Below are 22,500 nucleotides of genomic sequence, written 5' to 3'. Positions count from 1 at the left end.
TCGTTTCACCTGCGTTTAACCTTTCGCATTTTTATTTTGTTTTTTGCTAAAAAAAAAAAAAAAAAAAAAAAAAAAAAGGATAAGCCATGGTAAAGATCAGAGAGCTGTCTATGGGAGACAGAAAAAAAAAACATTCTGAAGCTGAGAAAACAGAAGAAAAAATCAATCGGCGGCATTGCACAAACATTAGGCCATAGCCAATACAACAAGTTGGAGTGTTGTGAAAAAGAAAGCAACAGACATCGAACAGGTCACCCAAAGGAAAACAACAACAGCTGATGAAAGAAACATTGCGAGAGCTGGGAAAATAAACCCCAAAGTCAGTGCCATCACCAGCTACCTCCACAGGGTAGGGGTGAGGGTATCAGAAGAGCAGATTAGAATTTACAAAGAAATACAGAGAAGCACAAAAGTTCTGAAACCAAGATGATCCAGTCGAGAAATGATCTGCTCCTGATCCAAAACCACTCGCGTAAAAATGTAGCCTTCCAACCTAACTAGATTATGAAATACTTTTGAATGTAAGGTTTCGACTTGAGGCGCAGCTATAATGTGTAATGAACCCCCAAATAATCCCAAGGCTGACAATCCAACACAATAAGCAACAGCGTAAAAAAAAAGGGCAAATAATGTAGTGACAAATCCAAACAGCAAAAAAAAAACATAGAAAGATGCAATAAGGCAATAACATAGAAATAATTCAAGGAATGGCTCGGGGACGTAGCGACATTAAGAATACTTTGCGATGAATCTTTGCATGGGCACGGCTTAAGAAGACCCAAAGCAGGACGTGTCCTTTGAGCCGGGGCTAGTGTAGGTACCTATATGGTGAAGTCGTTACAGCAGCTCATGATGGAGGCAGAACGTTTTAAAGAGAAGTAGAACTTGTCGGTTTCATCATGGGCTTGTTGGACCAAAAAAACCCTGTGAATTAGGACAAAAACTAGATATATGATATACTTTTAATCACATTTCAGTAATATTATTCCGTTATCCCACAACTTGTAGCACTACCACACCTCCTGAAACCCCTTAGAAAATCACTATATAGCGAGGTAGTTATGTGTATACACAGATCTCATCCATGCTCTTGGCAGCTTTAATGGCTTTCTGTCTCTGTATTCTATCTGCCACTCAAGTTTTTTGTCCCCTCTTTTATATCCTGCCTGTCTCCATTGTCATCTCCCGTCATGTTTCTGTTGTTCGCTCTTCTCTCTCTCTCTCTCTCTCTCTTTTTCTTCTGTTTCACTACTGGCAAAACAACAACAACTATCAGCTCGATTTAAAAAAGAAAATTTATAGTATAATATTTATCTATGTATTAAAACGATAACGCACTGTTGCAAGAGGAGGTGAAGCATCCATGGGTGACGGAAAAGCGTAAATGAAAAGGCAAGTTTAGGCTTGAAGCGTTGGATTTTCCTAAAATAGAACAGTGCCGGTGGAGTCTCTGCAAATAAATGGCCACCACCGTGAAGAACAATCGCTGTTTCCGGCTCGTTCTGACACTGGTAGACAGTGATGCACAACACGGATGTGTTTCTGTACAGGAGGTTTTTATTTTAAAACGGGAATACAGAGTTGAAGTGCGTGGCTTTGAATATTTTTTCCAGACAGAAAGAACTGTCTCAAAGCTGTGGTATCAAGGACATTTTAAAATACTTAATAATAATAATAATAATAATAATAATAATAATAATAAATATTTATAACAATTAATAATAATTAATAAAAAAATAATAATAAATAATAATTCATAAAAAATAATAAATAAATAAATAAATAAATGTAGCATTGCTTAACATATATGATATTAATAGCTGGGAAAAAACTCATTAGTATATTAATAATTAGTAAGTTTTGATAGACAGCAGTTCAAATGGCTTGTTTAGAGGTTGCTGTTTTATCATTATAAGCAAATTCTCATATGAGTTTAAAGTAATAAAGTCAGTTTTAATACATGGGCCATTTCCAGCTGTACAAATCTACAGTATCCAGGTAAAATGATCTACTTCAAGTATTGGATATAAACTACAAATCTTTGGATATCCATGTGGGATCATTCATAGCGACAGAAGCGAGTCACAAGCTGCTTTTCAGCTGAGCGTCCATCACGCACGTAGAAGAGGACGAAACGTTCACCAAGCTGCCTGACTGCTAGACATTTACACGCAGTCAGATCAAGTGTATTACCTGAAAAAAGAAAAGTATTTATGAATTCCCAGCCTTTATAGGTATTCAGTCAGCAGTTCTCTCATCATTCTGTCATTCCCAGAGGACATTCTTGATGTCCTAAGCTGCGAACCTCAATCTACGTGAAAATCAAAGTAGAGCAGCTCTGTGTTGCTGCGCCAGCGTCATTATTCAGCAACGCCGCGCACTCATTCCGTCCATCCCTCGTCAATTTGTAGTCAGAATAAAAACCAGCTCCACTATCCGGCTCAAACCGGGAGTCGGAGCCGAACGCCGGAAACTCATCAGTCCCCTTGAGCGTTAGTCTGTTTCTGATGACTGTCTTCAGAGTTCACTACCTCGCTGCCTCTTTGACATCAGAACAATCCCCAACTCACTCAGTCTGTCAGATTCAAGTCTAACCCAACCCAAATCTCCCTTTAGACCGTCCTGACTTTAGATGTGCAACTCGGCCTCATCAGATCTCTCTCATCTCTTCAACAGAGCAGAAAGCAAACACAGTTTGAAGAGAGACCAAAACAGGAAAACTGCTGTACAGTAAACTAGGCCAGCTTGCCGCTGCCAGCCTTCCCCCGAGACTGTCCTGGATGTAGCTGTACTCTATATTCCAGTAAATATATTTTTTTTATATAAAATATATACAGACAGAGTTTTTTTCTACTCCCAAATGACACCAAGTGCCAAGTGCGGTGTGATTTGTTGCAAAAATGAATTGCAAAATGATCCTAGCACAGTTAAGTTAATGGGGAATAGATTACAGAATTACCGATAAGTAGTTGTGGGATGTGAGCCAGCCGTCCCATTTATAATACTGATACAAGCACCAGCTTTCTGTTGAATATGACTGAAGGAAAGAAAAATACGATGCAGCACTTCTTTTAAAAAAAAAAAAAAGCTTTCAGGTACTTCTGGCTGGTAGAGAAGATGCAAGCACAGAGCAACTGTAGTGCCCCGAGCTCCACTTTTACCATTCATTAGCCTGATTCCTTTCATGATGTGACCCACTCGTGTTGTATAGCACACAGTGGATAGAAGAAGCGAGCGAGGAGCAAGGAGGATGCAGTAAAGATTAAAGAGTGCCTCTTTTTCTTTCTCGGCCTGATACCCGCTTACGTCCAGTCGTGCCACTTTATCTGTCTGTGAGGTCTGTCTGTCTCACCAGTCCTCAGAGATCAGGGCATACAGACTGTCTGGATGTCTCTAATAGGCTCTGTGCACAAGCTGTCCACTTCAGCCATTAGGGAGAAAATGGTTTAGAGAGGGAGACCTCAGCAGCGCAGAGAGAAAAGAAGCATTTTTTTGTCTGGAAAATAAAAAAAACTAAACAAAATGTCTGAACAAACTGTAATATACAATTACTTACCACTTCATCTCCTACCTGTGCACCTGCACATTCATGCAATTATTCAATCAGTCAATCATGTGTCGGCAGTGCAATGCAGAAACAGATCAATATCTTTGGTTAATATTCAGATCAGAATATAATGTGATGAAAATGTGATGGGAGGGATCCAGAAAGTGTTTCAGAAACTGCTGATCTTCTGGGATTTTCACAATAGTCTTTATGACACCAGTGGTATAGATAAGAACACATTTACCACCAAATCAAGTGTAGTTTTTAGTCAATTGTGCACCGCAAAAACTCTTAAAATATATTTACAACACAGAAGATGTTCAGAAAGAAAAAATTTGGGTCAGTAATTTGCCATTATCTACAGGCAGAGGAATAAAAAACACCCAGTGAGTGAGGGCAGAAATCCCTTGTTCATGACAGAGGTCAGAGGACAAGGGCTAGACTGGTTCAAGCTGACTGGGAAGATACCGGTGACTTATAATAACAACTCACTAAAACCATGATGAGCAGAAAATCATCTCGGGAATACACAACACTTCCAACCTTGCGTATTGTCGGCTATAGCAGCAGAACACAATACCGGGCTGAATTTCTGGCAACCAAGAACTGGTTCTTTACAACAGCGTTGAGCAGATGGTGGATGGACTACAACAGCTGAACATAGGTTTTCTGGGAAGGGCTTGCAAATGTACTTTTAACACAATTGGACAGAAATACATGTTTATCATTGTCTAAGAACTCTGGAACTCTATCCGATCTATCCTGGGGAGCCTGTGCCTATCTCAGGCGTCATCAGACATCAAGGCAGGATACACCCTGGACAGAGTGCCAACCCATCGCAGGGCACACACACACACATTCACTCACGCAATCACACACTACAGGCAATTTAGAGACTCCAATCAGCCTGAAGCATGTCTTTGGATTGTGGGAGGAAACCCACCAAGCACAGGAAGAACATGCACACATACAGTGAGCAGGAGCGAGACTCGAACGTGCTAACCACCGTGACGCCGCAGAAATACATAAAAACAAAAACAAGAGCACCGCTTAATAAATAATTAAATCATAATAATGCCAATTTTGTAAAGCATTTGTTTTTAAAATTGCTCCAGATATCCAGAAATCACTGTATTAACACTGGAGTGATAATCTTCTAGCATCAGCTCTGATCCTAGGAGCTTTATCTTTAATGTCTTTTGATGGAAAAACAAAACAAAAACAAAAGCTCCAAAATCGTGAACCACAGTCTAACAAATACTGCAGAACTAAACTGTATATCCTTTTCACTAGAGGTAGGGTGCCTCCAAATACAAAATGGGATTGATCTGTATGAATTCTTTTCATTATTTACGACGTATATAAATATTTATGATTCATCCCTCTGTCTCTGCAGATGCGATCCACGCGTAAGGTGTCTGTCTGGCCCGTAGCTTTTGTCGGAGGTTTGCGCTACGAGTCCCCCAAAGTCAACGCTGCTGGCAAAGTGTACGGATGGAAAACAGTGTTTGATCCTCACCGGCCTTTTGCTATTGACATGGCAGGGTTCGCCATCAACTTGCGGCTCATCCTGTTCAAACCTCAAGCCTATTTCAAACTACGGGGGGTCAAGGGGGGCTACCAGGAGAGCAGCCTGCTCCGAGAACTCGTCACTCTCAACGATCTGGAACCGAAAGCTGCTAATTGCACTAAGGTTAGCAAACACAACACCAAATCAGTTTGACCAAGTAGAACTTTTTACAGCATATCAAGTTCCTGGTACATAAATTTACACTATAAATATTGGAATTTAAAATGTGAGCTAACTAAGAAAAACTATAAGAAGCAGAACTGTGCATAAATAAGATTAAGCAGATTTTTTTCTTATCCAGAATGGGCTGGTAAATAACATTGAGACAATCAAATCAAACAAGATATATAGAGTCACTTGCTGACGTTTTATCAACACTGCAAACACAATGTAGGCTTTCCGCATTAGAATCTTCGCTTTGAAGCGTAGGATGTGTTTCTCTTCATCTTCATGAAATGCGCTCAACTAGCATAATTAGCTCTCCATATGTTATTGTATTTCTTTAGCTTAGAGTGTTAGAGTCAGCTAAGACTTCCAAGTCAGTTTCCAGGCGAATAAAACACGGGACTGGGCAACACACTGGAGCTGTTATTTGCCTTGATGATCAACTATTACTAAGACTACTGTAGTTAAAGCTGAATATGTTCAAGCAAATCTTTGTAAAAAATAAATTGATCTATGTATGTCTAATAATTGTTTATAGTAATATGATATAGTATAGTGTAGTAAAAATTCCAAGAATTTGTATTTTGAATGTGGAAGCTCGGCATAGTTCGTTCTGGAGGTGAGTTCTTAAGGCGGTAATTTGTACTGTGAAACGGATTTTCCTATAGGAAATAATGTAAATGCAGATAATCCGTTCTAGCCACCCATAACTATGACCAAAATTATCAATACAAAGCGAATGTAAACTGTACGGCTGCTCACAAAGATCTGACCCAATCCAAGCATTCCATGTCAAGGGTCCTCACAGGAAGTCATCCCACCAAGCTTGGGCTAAAAATAGAACAGATCGCCACCAATCTGTCAACGAATAAACACCTAAAAATTCACGTAGCTTTCGAATGCATGCTGAAGGCAACGTTGGTATCGTGGGTTGACTCTTTTGAAACAGCTTTTGCTGACTGAAAACAAATTTTGTAAAAAAGGCCATAAAAATGGTGTGTGTGTGTGTGTGTGTGTCTTAAAACACGTTATATTTTCTTGCATTTGTTTGTGCAGTTAATTTGCCGAGTGAACCCCAAATGAAGTCGAGAAACGTCAGATCCGCTCAGATTAAAACGAATTATGAATTCAAAAACCAGTCTTTGTGTTCCAACTGCTTTATTTTCATTTAGCCTCAACCTGTTAATAAAAGTATATTATATTATGAAAGTCAGAACTTCTTACATTATACTGATTATTGCCCATTATATACAACCCTATGAGTAAGCATAATATAAAGTAAATATCCAGGAGAAAGTATATACCTATTAAACACAAGGGAGTTGTCATATTACAAAACACACCTACACACACACACACACCTACACACACAATCCCCTTTCAAATGCAAAAGTTAGCCTTTTAACCTGGTTAAGTGGGCATGAGGCAGGAAGAGTCGGTTCTCAGTCTCTCAGGCCACGAGGGAGCAAGCTGAGGAGAAGAAAGAGGAGGTTTATCTTATCCTTTATGAAAAATCCGCATGAAGGGCCGTCTACATCTAAGCAAACATTATTAGCAACCTCCTCGGCTCGAAACGCCACGGCCGCCATTCTGCTTATTCTGCAGCACAATAACAAGTGTTTCAGAGGAAGCATGGTGGTGCATATTTACAGGTGTGATCAGGGAGCATGACGCTGCATATTTATAATAGTTATTAGGCACCATGGTGGCGCATATATTACCTATTATTTTTTTTTAATAGTTGATGGACACGGATGTAGAATTTAAATCTCGATCGAAGAGCATTCATTTGACTACGCTGTGTTTATCACAGTGCTCGGTTTGGAAAAGTCTGCAGCTGCTACACCTCTGCTGAGAGCTCTGCGTGTGTGTGAGTGAGTGAGTGTGTGTGTGTGTGTGTGTGTAGACGTACAAGTGGCGCCAAGTGCACTACAACACCGAGAATTCAGTGTTAGGGAAACACATCACACACAAACATCTGTGAACATCGTAGTAAAAAAAAGTTTCAACCCTGCATGCAGAAGATATGTTGTTATTTGTTTGTTTGTTTGTTTGTTTGTTGGATAAATTAAAAATTCTATTCTGTGATACATTTATACAGATTCTCGTGTGGCACACAAGGACGGAAAAACCTGTCCTGGTGAACGAAGGGAAGAAAGGCTTCACAGATCCAAACGTGGAAATCTGACATCCTTTTCAACAATGGTATGTGGACAGCAAAACACACACACACACACACACACACACAAACACACACACACATAACCACAGACACACATTTATTCCTCACAAACACATTAGGACAGGTGATAAAATGCTTTGTGAGACTGTCTGTGCCATAAAAATTCCATTAAGTAGAATAAAATTAGCTTAAGAATTATAATAAAAATAGAATTTAACTGTAAAAAAAAAACGAATTACAAATAAATAAACAGACGTTAAGCCTCAAGTGTCGGTTTAAACGAGTTCGAGAGAGTTCAGCTCCAGCACAATCCCTCCATCTGTAGTCAGGCTGTACACTGAGTGTTTTTTTATTAAATTGGACAGAATTCATTTTAGTAGAAAATCAGATTTGAAAATCTCTTATAGAGTTAGTGCTGGATACATGAGAGAAAGGATTTTATCGCATCATAAATCATTAAGGCCAATCAGGTTGCAGTATGCAAATGTAGACCATGTAAGATGGTACATGGTTGTGTGTGTGTGTGTGTGTGTGTGTATTTAGAGGGTTGGGTGAGGCCATAATTTGTGTGTTCATGCGATTTCTGTAGTCTAATGCCAAAAGCAGTTGCAGAATTTTCTAGTGAAGGATATAATGATATGTTTTTTTCCATGTTTGTGTCACATTCATAACATATTATCCAAGCAGTCAATGAGACACTAGAGTGCTCTGGCTTTTTATTTCAGTTTTGAGGAGAAGCAAGGTTCCAGCAACAATATCAAACTCATTCATCCGTTTTTCCATTGATGTGCTAAAATATCACTCATACGCATGCTACAAGAATACATACAGCAAGTAAGCTTTGTTTTTCCAACATTAAGCAACATCTGCCTAGAAAAATCACAGACATACAGTACATCCAGAGCAGACTATGATATTCAGACAAACTGAATCGTGAACAATTCGGTCTGCAATTTTCTCTAAGAAGGACGGAGAAAAACACTGACATGGCTGATCTGATGGCAATAAAATCCCTAAAGAAGGACCAGTGTAACAGATAATAAACCTGTGGAGATATTGCTTATCACAAGCAGCTTTTTTTTCTCCTGCTGTCCTTACATATACAGCACAGTGGAATTCTTTTCTTCGCAGAGGAAGTTGGGGTCAGAGCACAGGGGCAGATATGATACAGCACCCCTGGAGCAGAAAGAGTTAAGGGCCTTGTTCAATTGCCCAACAGTGGCAGCTTGGCAGTGCTGGGGCTTGAACCCTGATCAACAACCCAGACCCTTAAAAATGAACAAAAAGCATACAAATAAAACATTTGTTTCACATATATATTACGATTTCCTGATTTAGAAACCTTTATTAAGAAACAAGGAAGCGTCAGTGCAGTGCGCTTTAATAGGATGCCTCTGGAAACCTCTGGCAACCTCAGAGAAACGTGAATTTCAAGCATGTTAAAGCTGAATATACGTGATAGAAGTCACAGTTCAGAATAAAATACACTGAGACGCCGAACGAAGAATATGGGGTTTTATTTATTTACAGCTGTTTTACTGTGTTTCAGGCACTTTGGATAATTCAAGGCTCGACAGGAACAAAGAGGCAGCATCTAACCTTCAGACATGATTTCTTGTTGCTGCTCAGTGCAGTGACTTCCACAACTGTATCTTTCAAAGCACAGAACGGTTCAACGCGGCAATATCTCACGGTTATTTTGTATGTAAAGCTGTTCGTGATTGCAACAAAGACAGGAAGCGGAACGGCGACGCATTTTTTCCCCAACACACACACACACAGAAAAATGATGCGACGTCCCTGACTCAGGAGTGTATTCATGGAAAAAAGACACACTGGATCGGTGTATAACCCTGCTGAACAATGAACGACGGAGGACGAATCATCTCAATCTGCTTGATCGGTAAATAAATAATCAAACTCGCAGACGGAACTCTTTCCAGAGCCTACATAGAAGGGAATGTGTTCTTCTTTTTTTGTTGTTGTTTTTCTTTCTTTCAAACTTAACACGATGTCTTCTTTGCGTTTCACGTCCGTTGCGTTCATTTCTCTTGCTAGTTCGGAACTACTGACTTGTTGTTTTCTGCTTGACTAAAATACAGGTTCTCAAAGTGTTTTCCAGGAGCGTCACTGCTATATTTACTGACATCCCGAACCTAGCAGCCGTGTTGGATTCCACAGTGAGTGACCATATAGCACTATTCTTATGACTAGAATACGAATCGCACTTTTTTTTCTTTTTTGTTTCGGGGAGTGGTTGGCTGTTATAGTATTGTAAATATGAAACTTTACACACAAACGATCTTTCAAAACGAGCTAGCGTTAAACCCGAACAAAGCAATGTAACTACTGTATTTATAACTGAGTATATAGTGAGATTAAAGACATCCGACGGAAAGCCTTTGCACATGTTCAGTGAAGGCGTTGCGTTAAAACAGGGTGGAAGAAAAAAAAAAAGAAATCACTTCATCGTAAGCCGGATTTCGTGTGTCACGACATAAGCCATGGAATTTTTTTCAGAGGAGACCTCTCAGGCGAAGATGAGATGCAAAGCTAATATTAGCCCAGTGGCAGCTTTGGGGGTGGGGGGGTCTGCAATAAAACCTTCGTAGTATTGGGGAGATTCTCATATAAAGCACGTCTCCTTGGTATGGTTTATCATTTTTAAACGGTTGGTTTTCTGCTATTAAAATGAGAAAGGACGCCATAAGTGATGTCAGTTTTGTTCCACAGCCACCATAAACGCCGGATAACAGAGCGGCGAAACAAACGGAAAACATCAGTGCGTTTTAGCGTTCGTAACGCTATCAGCGGTGCCTTCGGGGTAAAACAAAACAAAAGGCTTAATCTTACCTGCATGCCACAGAAGCTTCTCCTTTTTACGGGTAGAAATGAGTCCCTGTGCACAATTTCTCACTGCTATCGACGGTACTCGGCTAAATATAGCTAATCAAGCACAAGATCCTGACCTTGTAAAAAAAAAAAAAAAAGAAAAAGAAAAGAAAAAATTGCTATCATCTTGTATACATAATTCCTTCTCGACACGGTTCTTTTCACCGACGCTCGTTTCCGTGTTATCGTTTATCATTTTCACAGTTTAGTGATCAGTTACCTTGCTAGCGCTTCATGTTTTATATTAGACGTTAATGAATAGCTAATAAGTGGATAAGTAGGGGAATACAGCACTTATTTGGGAACATTAACGAGACGTTGAGTAGCTGTGCCTGGTTTATTTTTCTTTCCAGACCCACTTGACACGATTAATCATTTGACTTCAGACTCCGATGATAATTAAGGCCTATTAGTGTTTTTTTTTTTATCCGTTTATTTATTTTCTTTTCTTCATTCTAGTAAGTCTTCATTCAAGAGGGCGGCTTCCTGTTCATCAAAACTATCTTTCAGGAAATGTGACCGTTTGAATATGACTGAAAGTTATATGAATATCCTGTGTACATCGGTTTCACATTTCCTTTAATACACTGTTTTGGCATTTCTCATCAAGTTTACTGACATTTTACATTTGACTCCAGAGCAAAAATGATGATATCAGGAGGAAATATTTCTCATTATGAGATTAGAAGGATAAATCCTAATCATGAAGCATCTGATTTGACGGCTTTCTGGAAGTAGAAAGGAAGGAAGGAAAGAAGGAAGGAAGGAAGGAAGGAAGGAAGGAAGGAAGGAAGGAAGGAAGGAAGGAAGGAAAGAAAGAAAGAAAGAAAGAAGGAAGGAAGGAAGGAAGGAAGGAAGGAAGGAAAAAAGGAAGGTACACCACCACATCTACCAACAGAACAAGACAAATTTCTATACAAAATTAGTACAAATCTCATGAGAAATATTAAATAAGTTTAATAATATTTAAGATATTTTTCACTGGTTATGACTAAACGTTGCAATGCAAATAATAATAATAATAATTTATATATATATATATATATATATATATATATATATATATATATATATATATATATATATATATATATATATATATATATATATATATATATATATATATATATTCTGTATGTATATTCTGTACGTTGCAATGCAAATAATAATAATAATAATAATAATAATAATAATTTATATATATATATATATATATATATATATATATATATATATATATATATATATATATATATATTCTGTTATATCAAATATAACATCCAAGCAAGCATTTAATAGATCAAATACATCTATTTCTCATTTATATGATTACAATAAAACCATAATAATGTAAGATTATTAATCCTATTACTAGACAAAAAAAAAAGCTTGACCTAATGTAGTCTCGTTCTGTTGGTAAAATCATTTCGCTAGTTTATCTCTAGAAAGCCTCAAAATGATCTGTTAAGAAAATCGAAGGGTTGAAATGAGTCAAAATGTCAAGAAGCAAGCATGAGCGCTTATTTATGAGATATTATCTTGTGCTGAGAGCACAGTGTTAGAACCTAATGCTATGTTCACACATATCGTGACAAAGCAGAAGCAGATTATTTACTTTCAATAAAAGCTGACATGAAAGATAGCGAGAGTTGGCGACTAGATGTGTCTAAAAAAAAGTGGAGAAAAATATAGAGCCTCTTGGTGGGAATGAAGACGATAGGGCTCACAAGATCTGTCGCAAAAAGAGCAAAGCCTGCTTCTCCTTCCTCTGGTATAATACACTGTAAAATATACACTGTAAAATATGATCGCCCTTTATTTTCTGTGAACTTGTTTCTTTTCTTTGACTCTAATTGCCACGACAAGATTTTGAACTAAAATGGAACCTTAAAGTAATCCGTGGTGTTGGTTACTAGTGAGTTGAAACAAGGTTATTCAACTACGTCAAGTTTCCTCGCAGCAGGTAAACTTAGGTGAGGTTTAACCGTATTGAAATGTTTTAGTGTATATTCACTACTGAATATTATATACATACGCCAAATCCCCCTCCAGAATGTTCCATTTATTAGACTTGATTTGGAACACTAGTTATTCCACCCCACTGATAAACATAATTACTATGGCAACCAGTAGCAGGAACGCCTACTGGCAATAAAATCGCTGTGTGAACGTAGATTAATTAACCTGCGTAGTCATTCGGGACAGGAAGCAAGCAGCACCTACTTTAACAAAGTTCGGAGAATAGAACAAGAATAAATTGCTAATGTTGTGAACTAACTGCCGTATTCACCGATTAAGGAATAAATCAGACTGCTCTTACAGGAAAGTAATCACGAGTCACAAACCAAATTTACCGTTCACACTCTGAAGTGGATTATTTTTTACCATAAAGCGGTTTATTCCTTTTACACCACAGCAATTTGTTAAATTGTTAGCATTTTTGTTTACTTACAGGATGTCGTAGTCTTATCAATTCAGCGTTAAACACTTTACAGTAACAGCACATCAATAATCACGCACTAATAACTGAATTACTGATGAGTTCATTACTAATCAGAAACTCATGAAGCGCTAACCTTAACTACATGAGTCATGAATTCATACATGAATAACAAACACCTTGTGTGTGTTAATGTATTAATGAAGATGTAGGTGTAAACTAAATCAAACCTGCTCTATTAAAAAATGGACATGTATTAAATATGCATCATTTCAGATTGCTTATATTATTCACCATATGCAGCTGCGTACACAAACAGCATTTTACATTTGGCAGAGTGACTTACATTTGATACAACTGAGCAATTGAGAGTTAAGGGCCTTGCTCAAGGGCCCAGCAGTGGCAGTTTGGTGGACCCTGGGATTCAAGCTCCCAACCTTCCAATCAGTAGTCAGCTAAGCTACCACATCCCCATATCCCTCAATGGATGGCGCCGAATTACTTTCCTAATTCCCACTCCTTACTGGACAGAAAAAGACTTAATAATAATAATAATAATAATAATAATAATCACCAATCATTTCATCTCAATCCATTTTTCATCCTGTAGTATTACTACACGCTGTGAGTGACGAGGCAGGGGCACTAGGACCCAGGGCTCTGCTCCTTGTGTGAAATGACTACAGTAACATTTATTCATACTTTTAAAACCAGCTTTCTATAAGATTTCTTTCTGGTCTTTTAGTCTTAGATAGAGTATGTGTGACTGGGTTAACACCTAACATGGTCGTTATTTGAGGCGTGAATTCCTCTTCATTAGTACATGCATTAACTCAGCTTTAATTCAGGATTATTCGTGTACTGTTATTGTAAAGTGTTAACGATGTGGAACTTCCCTCACAAGAGAACCCTGCCCTAGAAGGGTAATAGAAAATGGTCAGAAATCACAAATTAAAAAAAAAACGCAACAGTACAGCACACTTATTAGCCACGAGCGTCTAAAGCCGCACACGACTCCCTTGTACTGAAACCGAATCCTTTCATTAAAAATGTGTCCTCACCAATAAGCAGAACATCTTTTGTCGTTATTTATGCGAGATGTCTCTACATACGGTATCTTTGTGTGTAAAAAAAAAAAAAAAAAAAAAAAACCCCTCTCGAATCCGTTTGCATTTCAAAAGCCGAAACTTGAGCCGGCGGTGAAAGGCGTTCGAGTAATGAACGACAGAAAGGAGGAAAACACGAACAAAAAGCGAGAGCAGCCCGAGCAGGTGTCTGAAGCGACACTCGGCCCCGTCTCGTCTCGTCTCATCTCATCTCGGCTTGTTCACATCCACAGCCGTCCCGCTGCACGATTATACGCGCCTCTTCATCAAGTCGGATAGAAGTCGAGACGCTTGTAAGGTTTCCTGTGCTCGTTTTCTTTCCGATACGCCATTAATTTGACTCCACGTGCTAATGATAATTATCAGCGCTCCCTTTTGTTTCCTCTCAAGCTCTCACGGCTTTGTAAAAAATAAAAAAAACCCCGATTTCCAGCAGGTTATTATTTTCTTTTTGATTCTTGCAAGGTTCGCTTATCGTCACCTACCCGCTTACTCTCCGTTAGCACGGAAACATATTCGGTGCCACGTCGATTTTGAGTCGTGTGTAGAAATGTGTCAAGATTCACATCGCTAACTGTTATTTTAGTAAAATATATAGATTCGTTTTGAAATAACACACGGAGTGGATTTTCCAGCGACGGGTTTATGTTATCGATTGCATTCCCTTACACTGTTAAAAAAAAAAAAAAAAGTGACCTTTTTTTTTTTTTTTTTTTGTTGTATCTATGCTATTATCGATCTATTTATTTATTGTATTTATTTGACACGCTAACGTCCTGACGTATCGGTTCAGATGAATCTCATCCCCTCGAAAAAAATCGAAATAAAACCGAGATCGGTCGGCGACGTGAGGAAATAGATGACGAGGATCAGGTTTCTTCCTAGCCCTGTAGCATTTCTCTTTAGTTGCCAGGTGTGTTAAAAAATAACCGCTTGATTTTCACCACCTTCTTGCCTTTGACGTTGTTTTTTTTCTCCCTCCCTGCGTTTGTAATATAAACTCATAAAGCCATGATAATATTCTTGCATTACTTGAAGAAAATATGTTTGCTGTGGTCACTGATATCCCGTAGAAATGCACAGTATAACAACATCTCACTAAGGCGGAGTATTTATGCTGGTCCACACACACACACACACACACACACACAAAGCCTCTCCTGCATGTTACTCTTGTAAATGTTCTTCTGTTTTTTTTTTTCCTCCATGGCTCATTTCAGTGAGAAAGAGATGAAAATGACCAAAAAACAAATAAACACTTTAAAAAAGCAAAGCAAAGTCTGCGCATCATTTCTTGCACGCTGGAAAGTGATCTCATGAAGCATGCATTCGAATTAATACAAATGAAGCGAAGTCATAAGGAAAGGTCTTCAAGCGTAAGGATCCTGTCGGATGAAAGGATTTATGTGATGCAGGGTTTTTTTTATTTTTTTTTATTCAGATGCAAAGCGGAGTCACCAAAGTGGATTATTTTTCAATAACGGCTCGTCTTGAAGTAGTTTATTTCTGTTGTAGCACAGAGGAGGGGGGAAAAAAAATGAATATGTGTTACCAGCTGCACAGGCAAACTGACTCAAAGTAAACACAGAGCTGCCAGATAACATAAAAATATGCAGTACAATTCAGTTTTATTCGTGTAACAATAGATATTGCCACCGAGATGGTATATGAACTGAGGGCGAGAAGCCTTTATTATCGTCACACATACATTACAGCACAGTGAAGTCTTTTCTTCGCATATCCCAGCTGAGGAAGATGGGGTCAGAGCGTAGGAGTAGCTATGATACACTGCCCCTGGAGCAGGAAGGGTTAAGGGCCTTGCTCAATTGCCCAACAGTGGAGCCTAATGGTGCTAAGGCTTCCTCCAATCAACAACCCAAGCAAGAAACCAGACTCAAAAGGGCATTTGGGTAACCAGGATATTTTTAACATGAAGTCTGTTTTGTTGAAGTTATCGGCTATTCAAATGAAGGAGACCTGATTGCACTCCAAAGCCATCTTCACGGTTTTTAAGTGGTACCATCCCCAGAAATCTCCAGCAGCAGTGAGCAGCTTCCCTGTGATGAGAACTCCAACCAGAAGTAGTGCATGAGATACCAGAAAACCTTGAGGCTCCAATGTTAAAAATAAATATATACACCGATCAGGCATAACATTATGAGCACTGAGAGGTGAAGTGAATAACACTGATGATCTCCTCATCATGGCACCTGTTAGTGGGTGGGATATATTAGGCAGCAAGACATTTTGTCCTCAACGTTGATGTGTTAGAAGCAGGAAAAATGGACAAGTGTAAGGATTTGAGCGAGCAAATTGTGATGGCTAGATGACTGGATCAGAGCATCTCCAAAACTGCAGCTCTTGTGGGGTGTTCCCGGTCTGCAGGGGTCAGTATCTATTAAAAGTCATGTGTGGCCAAGGCTCATTGATGCACTTGGGGAGCTACTGTTGCTCAAATTGTTAATGCTGGTTCTGATAGAAAGGTGTCAGAATACACAGTGCATGATGGGTGTTTCGGCAGCAAAAGGGGGAACCAACACAATATTAGTCAGGTGGTTATAATGTTATGCCTGGTCTGTGTATCTTTCTGCACTGAATTTATTCTGTATAGAGTGTAGATTTCAGGTAATTAGTAGCTCAGTAGACGTTTGTAGTAAATAGGATTTTCCATTCTTTCACAGTGCAGTCCAAATTGGTGTCTGTGCTAATCCTACTTACACTACAGTTAAACATGCTGTAGTATTCCTTTAATTTGTTATCCTACATCTCTTGAATAAGCCGTTATTGATCCGTGTATTGATCACAAAGGATAATCTCTGGTAAACCAGCTAGGCATGCAAGGACAGCTCCATCCCTGCTACTCTGCTGCTGCTACCTGCTTCATGTCAGAGCCCGAGGTAATCTCCCATCCTGGGATAACAGAGTGTCATCGTAATCGGAGAGATCCTCCACCAGAGACAACGACAGGTTTCATGTCAACATTAAAACCTGCGGAGGAGGGCAGAAATTACTCTGCCACATCTTATCAGAGCAAATGATCCGGGAGTGTTGGTTTCGTCAAGAGAAATAGATTACTCCGAATTTGTAGTACTCTGCTGAGAACGATACAAGGAAAAGGCGAGTGGGTGGATGAAAGATCTGCAATGAGGCTGAGACGTTGTAAACAGTGAAGAGCAAGTCGCAGGAGCATCATTTCGGTTGGATAAGGAGCCTGTAGCCTTTAGAGTGGAAGAGACTTACAGTATATATTTTTTTTCTCCCCCTACTGAAGCCTGGAAGGGACTATGATGCTCAGACACAGTGGATAGATATAAGTGTCAGTCAAGTGCTGCCAAAGTGTTTCATCCTGACAAGATGTTCCAAGGTGAACAGACCTGAGGCATACAATGATGTATTATTTTCACAGTTTAGTATGATGAAATGTTAATGATAATTGATATTATGCCACAGTGACTCATTCATTGATTCATTACGAGTAAGTGGTTTAATTTGGTCAGTGTTACTGTAGAGTCTATCCCATGGAAAAGTTGGACATATCCTGTATACTGCATAGGCAGTCCAGTTACATGCAGAATTCACACATGCACATGCATAAAAATTGCATATTGATGCTCCCTGTATCACCATGCAATCCCCCACCAACTGGGGGAAATAAAATAACCAATGCTGAATAATACAATCCTTTTTGAAGGTTGTCCACATAGAGCTGTTGGCAGAGGTGATTCCAAGGACTGTAGGAGCCCCGGGCAGGACAACGCAAAAGGTTGAACCAACTGAAAGAGTCAGCATCAGTATATTTTCATTTGAATTCAATTCAGTTTTATTTGTATAGTGCTTTTAACAGTGCATATTGTCATAAAGTGGCACTATTCACAATAATCTGTAATGTAATGTATCCTAGCTAGTCTCAGCCTTAGAAGCCAAGCCTATGAACTGTTGGCTGAACGTCTGATGCAAAATTGGAGACGTTTCAAACTCGTCTGGTGTTTCTACAAGATTCCACAAGACGTGGATACAAAGCCGTCGTGACGCTCTCGTGGGAGAAGGACGCCGTCATGTATACAACTGTGACAATGAGCGCTTACGATGGTCAGCTAAAATCCCCATCCCAAATAATGTGAAGTTCACAGTATAGACGCATTCATTTGCATGCATTTCTTAAATCTTTCTCTGTTTTTCAAGGAACATCAGCTTTACATTTTCCATTTTCACATTCCTAAACATGATGGCAGTAAGGCGCCCTCATGGGCAGTCCTTGGCCAATAAAAGCTCTTATGTAGTCCTGACCTTCTGCTGTCAGTCTGAAAGCCTGGCTACATGAGATTAATTCTCAGGAGGAGGATCCAAGGAGAAGATGAGGTCATTCTTGATCAAGCTTCCCAGTTAGATAAACTACATTACCTTCTTCAAACCTAGCATCAGCTCCTAAATGTTGGTGTTGGATGAGGGTTCCATTACATTATTGTATAACATTTGTCAGATTTGTTAGCAACCTAGTAGACAAACCTTCACCACCGCTCTCTTTTCTGGCTTCCAAACAGGAAAGACCTCTTTATTTTGAAAACTTGTGTTGGTCCTACATGCTAGCAGGAGAGGCTTCCCTTTAGAGGGTTCCAGGTATTTCACATCTAGATGTTTTAGGGGATTGATATGTATTATGAATCACAGTCGACTGAAGACCTGCACATATATTACACTGAAAAATTAGTCAAAGATATAGATAGTACTTCATATTCTATTTAAGTTTATTATAAAATCATTATACGCAGAACATCTTATCATTGCTTACTCAAGGAACAGTGCAATGCTACTTTTATTTTGTACATAGCTCTATTAAAGTGAGAAGGAGATCTGGCCAGGAATCAGAACTGGAGAGATGTTATCTCTCCCCCTAATGGACAAACATGGAGAAGGAAAGGGTCTGGATGTATTATGAGTGATTTTGCTTTGAATTATTGTCATGTTGAGGTGTACATGTGAATTTTTGACATTTTGGAATTCTATTATAAAATTATGAAATTCTTTCTTCGTATATCCCATCCTTGGAGGTCAGAGCACTGGGTCAGCCATGATGCAGTGTGGGTTGAGGGCCTTGCGCAAGAACCAAACAATGGCAGCTTGGCAGGTCCGATCTTCCGAGCAACAACCTAGAGCCTTAACCACTTGAGCTACCACTACCTCAATAGGAATACACACACTAGATACCATACACACACGGGGGCAATTTAAAGTCGTCTGGTTTTGGAAGGTAAATAAAGGAAACCCAGAATTTATATATAGAGAGAAAATATCAAGATCGGATATCATGCTAAATGATATGAGATTAATTCTAATTTGATGATTTTAAATAATAATTTGGCATATGATGATGATGATGATTATTATTATTATCATTATTATTATTATTAATTTAGCCGGCCATGTGTGCAGTAGTGAGACTCCTACTATAATGGAAATAGGTTTCTGCTTAATGGTGTAGAAAATAAAAATTTGTACGATAATTGTTTCAAAGTTATACCTTCGCAGGCAGAAATATAGCTTAAGGACTAAGACTACTCTTTGTTTCTTTTGTCTGTACACTGATCCACTTTTGCTAGATTAAAAGTAATTTTATCAAAAGCACATCCTTGTTTAATTCCTCTCGCCGTTTTAACTAAACACACATACACACTTTTTCTGCCTTATGGCTAAGGTTAAGGGTCAATTGACCTGGGCTCCAATACGGGTTTTTAAATATCCTCTTAAGGGATTTCACGATTTCCTGTCTGCTCCTTAAGGATCGTTTTAATATTTTACAAGCCTAAAGATCATTTGAGAGGCTTCACTTGAGCTAATAAAGTGATGCAGTGGCCCTGAAGATGGCGACTTGGACTCCTTCAATGGAAAATGATGAAGAGAAGTCAACAAAGATGAGCAATATCCATAGCAAAAATCCTCTGTCTGTTCAGTCTTCGTGTTTTCCAACTCACCGTAATTCTCCAAAACTAGCAGAAAAACCGTGCACTCGGATTCGTCCGTCACGTCGGCCTGGTTTCAAGTGCCATGACGAATTAACGCCAGTTTGTGAGCTTATTCAGACTGACCCACTTTACCATTCTGATTAACAGCCATTGAGACAAAGCCATAGAAAGTGACACATGCAATTTCACATTTAAATTAAATCAGCAATCCATAAGGGCACGGAGATAATGAAAAACAATTGCGCATCGAGATAAAAGATTAGTTCCTCGTGGGAGGTCAAAGACCGGCTGCGCAGAAGAAATACAATTTCGTCCTATTAATGGCAATAAATAAACAGGGCACCTTCAAAAATAAGTAGCGGATTTACCGAGTTATGAGTCAACAAATCCCTATGGCTTTTCACTATAAACTGTCATGGCATCGATTAACACAAACCCCTGCAGCGCTTGGGCTTTTAATTAAATCGGAAATGAGATGGAATGATGGGCTTACTTTACTAGCTGGGGGTTAATGACGGAAGGGCAGTTTGTACAGTGTCACCGCTGGAAACAAGAACATTAACTAAATCTATCCAGCAGGGCCATATTCAGAAACTGACCCGATAGGCAAGAGTTGTGGTTAGGTTTTGTGCCCCCGAGGGCGGGAAGAGGGTCAGTGATTTTGTTATGGTGGGAAATCTATATTTCTCTCATCCATAGACATATCCATACACACAACCCACACCGTCTCACACGTCCACATACACACACCCTCATCCATAGACATAACCAAACACACACCCCACACCGTCTCACACGTCCACATACACACACCCTCATCCATAGACATAACCAAACACACACCCCACACCGTCTCACACGTCCACATACACACACCCTCATCCATAGACATAACCAAACACACACCCCACACCGTCTCACACGTCCACATACACACACCCTCATCCATAGACATAACCAAACACACACCCCACACCGTCTCACACGTCCACATACACACACCCTCATCCATAGACATAACCAAACACACACCCCACACCGTCTCACACGTCCACATACACACACCCTAATCCATAGACATATCCATATACACACCCCACACCGTCTCACACGTCCACATACACACACCCTCATCCATAGACAACCAAACACACACCCCACACCGTCTCACACGTCCACATACACACACCCTAATCCATAGACATAACCAAACACACACCCCACACCGTCTCACACGTCCACATACACACACCCTAATCCATAGACATACCCATACACACACCCTCACATACACACACAACCCACACCCTCTCACACTCCATCTCACGCACATCCATACACACACACATCCTCTCTCACCCCCCTCCCCCACTTTCATCCATACACACAACCCACGCCATTTCACACGTCCACATACACGCACCCTCACACATACAACCCACACCCTCTCACACATCCATATACACACACTCATTCACATCCACACAACCTCTCACACATCCATAGACATATCCATACACACATTCCCTCACCCTCACACACAACCCACACTCTCTCAAACACCCCTACACATCCATACACACATACTCTCTCACACACATGTTCAATCACAGGTCGTGTAAAGGTATAAATGTTCCACAACCATTTTATTAATCATTCAAACATAATCAACATTTGAACAAATGTCATTCTAAACATAATGTAACAGTGAAGGAAATCTCTCCGAGCAGCTTTCATTGAAAAACCGATGAAAAGGTACAATTCCACTTCATGATGCATGTTAAAGGACACAGACTCTCCCCACCCGTACACAGCTCATACAGTCACCTTTAACCGAACAAAAACCCGCAATACATTAAATCCTGCTGCCTTTCTGTCATGAGTTCATACTGATCAGTGTTTACAGCTCACTCAAGCTGATCTAGCTGTGTAGCTATACAATGCATTTCTCTCTGACAATCCTGAGTGTATTAAACAGAGAATAAACCCGGGTTAAGGGTGAACGGTTAATACCGTGATCGAAGCTAAATCTCACTCCCTCACGCTCTGCCCCGCTAGTCTAGGATCCAAAAAGGCACAACAGAGTGGCCTCTAGTGGCAAAAAAAACTAATTATATACACCCCATTTCTGTTGTGTCGTGAAAATCTGGGATGCATTAACGGAAACAGTTAATAAAGTGTAACAGAGAAATGTCTCAACAAGCTGAATGCATCACTTCCTGATTCTCCTTTGCCTAGAAGTACATCACCCAGAGAAATTAAATCTGCATGAAAGTAACTGTGCTTTATGATTATTTGAAGAGTTTTAATGAATTCACGTCCCCTGGTTTTAGATGCAGCATCACCCACACCCCTCTAAATCCCCCTAGAGGAAGTGAATATGTCGAAAGGAAGGGAGTGATTATTTCTCATACATGTCTAGCGGGTAGTGCTCCTTATACTGCTGCAAGTGCCTTACCATGGACTCTTTCTGTTTAGCCAGGTCTGGAGTGAACTCATTATAGACATCGGTGAAAATTAACTCCGGGTTCGGTTTGAGACGCTTCTCGGCTCTTTCTAAGGCCTCTAAGACGAGTTTGCGTGACTGCTTCCTCCAAGCGCGCTCCTCGTCCTCGCCCCACCAGCCGCGTGCGGTCAT

At 39.6% G+C, this 22,500-nt stretch overlaps 2 protein-coding genes across 5 annotated transcripts in view; one reads left to right on the top strand and one right to left on the bottom strand.

Moving 5' to 3' along the window:
- b3gat1a (beta-1,3-glucuronyltransferase 1 (glucuronosyltransferase P) a) overlaps nt 1-11,360 on the top strand; it is a 118,596-nt gene extending 107,236 nt beyond the window's left edge. For all 4 annotated transcript variants that reach the window (XM_058388517.1, XM_058388514.1, XM_058388516.1 and 1 more), the window contains 3 exons: nt 4,944-5,240; nt 7,384-7,487; nt 9,014-11,360. In XM_058388517.1, the coding sequence (XP_058244500.1) occupies nt 4,944-5,240; nt 7,384-7,470 (384 nt within the window). In that variant the 3' untranslated portion in view covers nt 7,471-7,487; nt 9,014-11,360. The remainder of the gene's footprint in view (nt 1-4,943; nt 5,241-7,383; nt 7,488-9,013) is intronic.
- A 10,131-nt stretch (nt 11,361-21,491) lies between these two features.
- The window catches only part of bckdha (branched chain keto acid dehydrogenase E1 subunit alpha), an 8,943-nt gene continuing 7,934 nt past the window's right edge, over nt 21,492-22,500 (bottom strand). Inside the window, exon 8 of the mRNA XM_058388318.1 lies at nt 21,492-22,500. This exon is cut by the window's right edge and continues 106 nt beyond it. Within this exon, the coding sequence (XP_058244301.1) occupies nt 22,264-22,500 (237 nt within the window). The 3' untranslated portion in view covers nt 21,492-22,263.

Source organism: Hemibagrus wyckioides, linkage group LG04 (assembly GCF_019097595.1).
Source record: "Hemibagrus wyckioides isolate EC202008001 linkage group LG04, SWU_Hwy_1.0, whole genome shotgun sequence".
NCBI classification, from domain to species: Eukaryota; Metazoa; Chordata; class Actinopteri; order Siluriformes; family Bagridae; genus Hemibagrus; species Hemibagrus wyckioides.
Note: the sequence above shows the minus strand (reverse complement) of the source record. Positions and strands in the feature narration are given on the sequence as shown.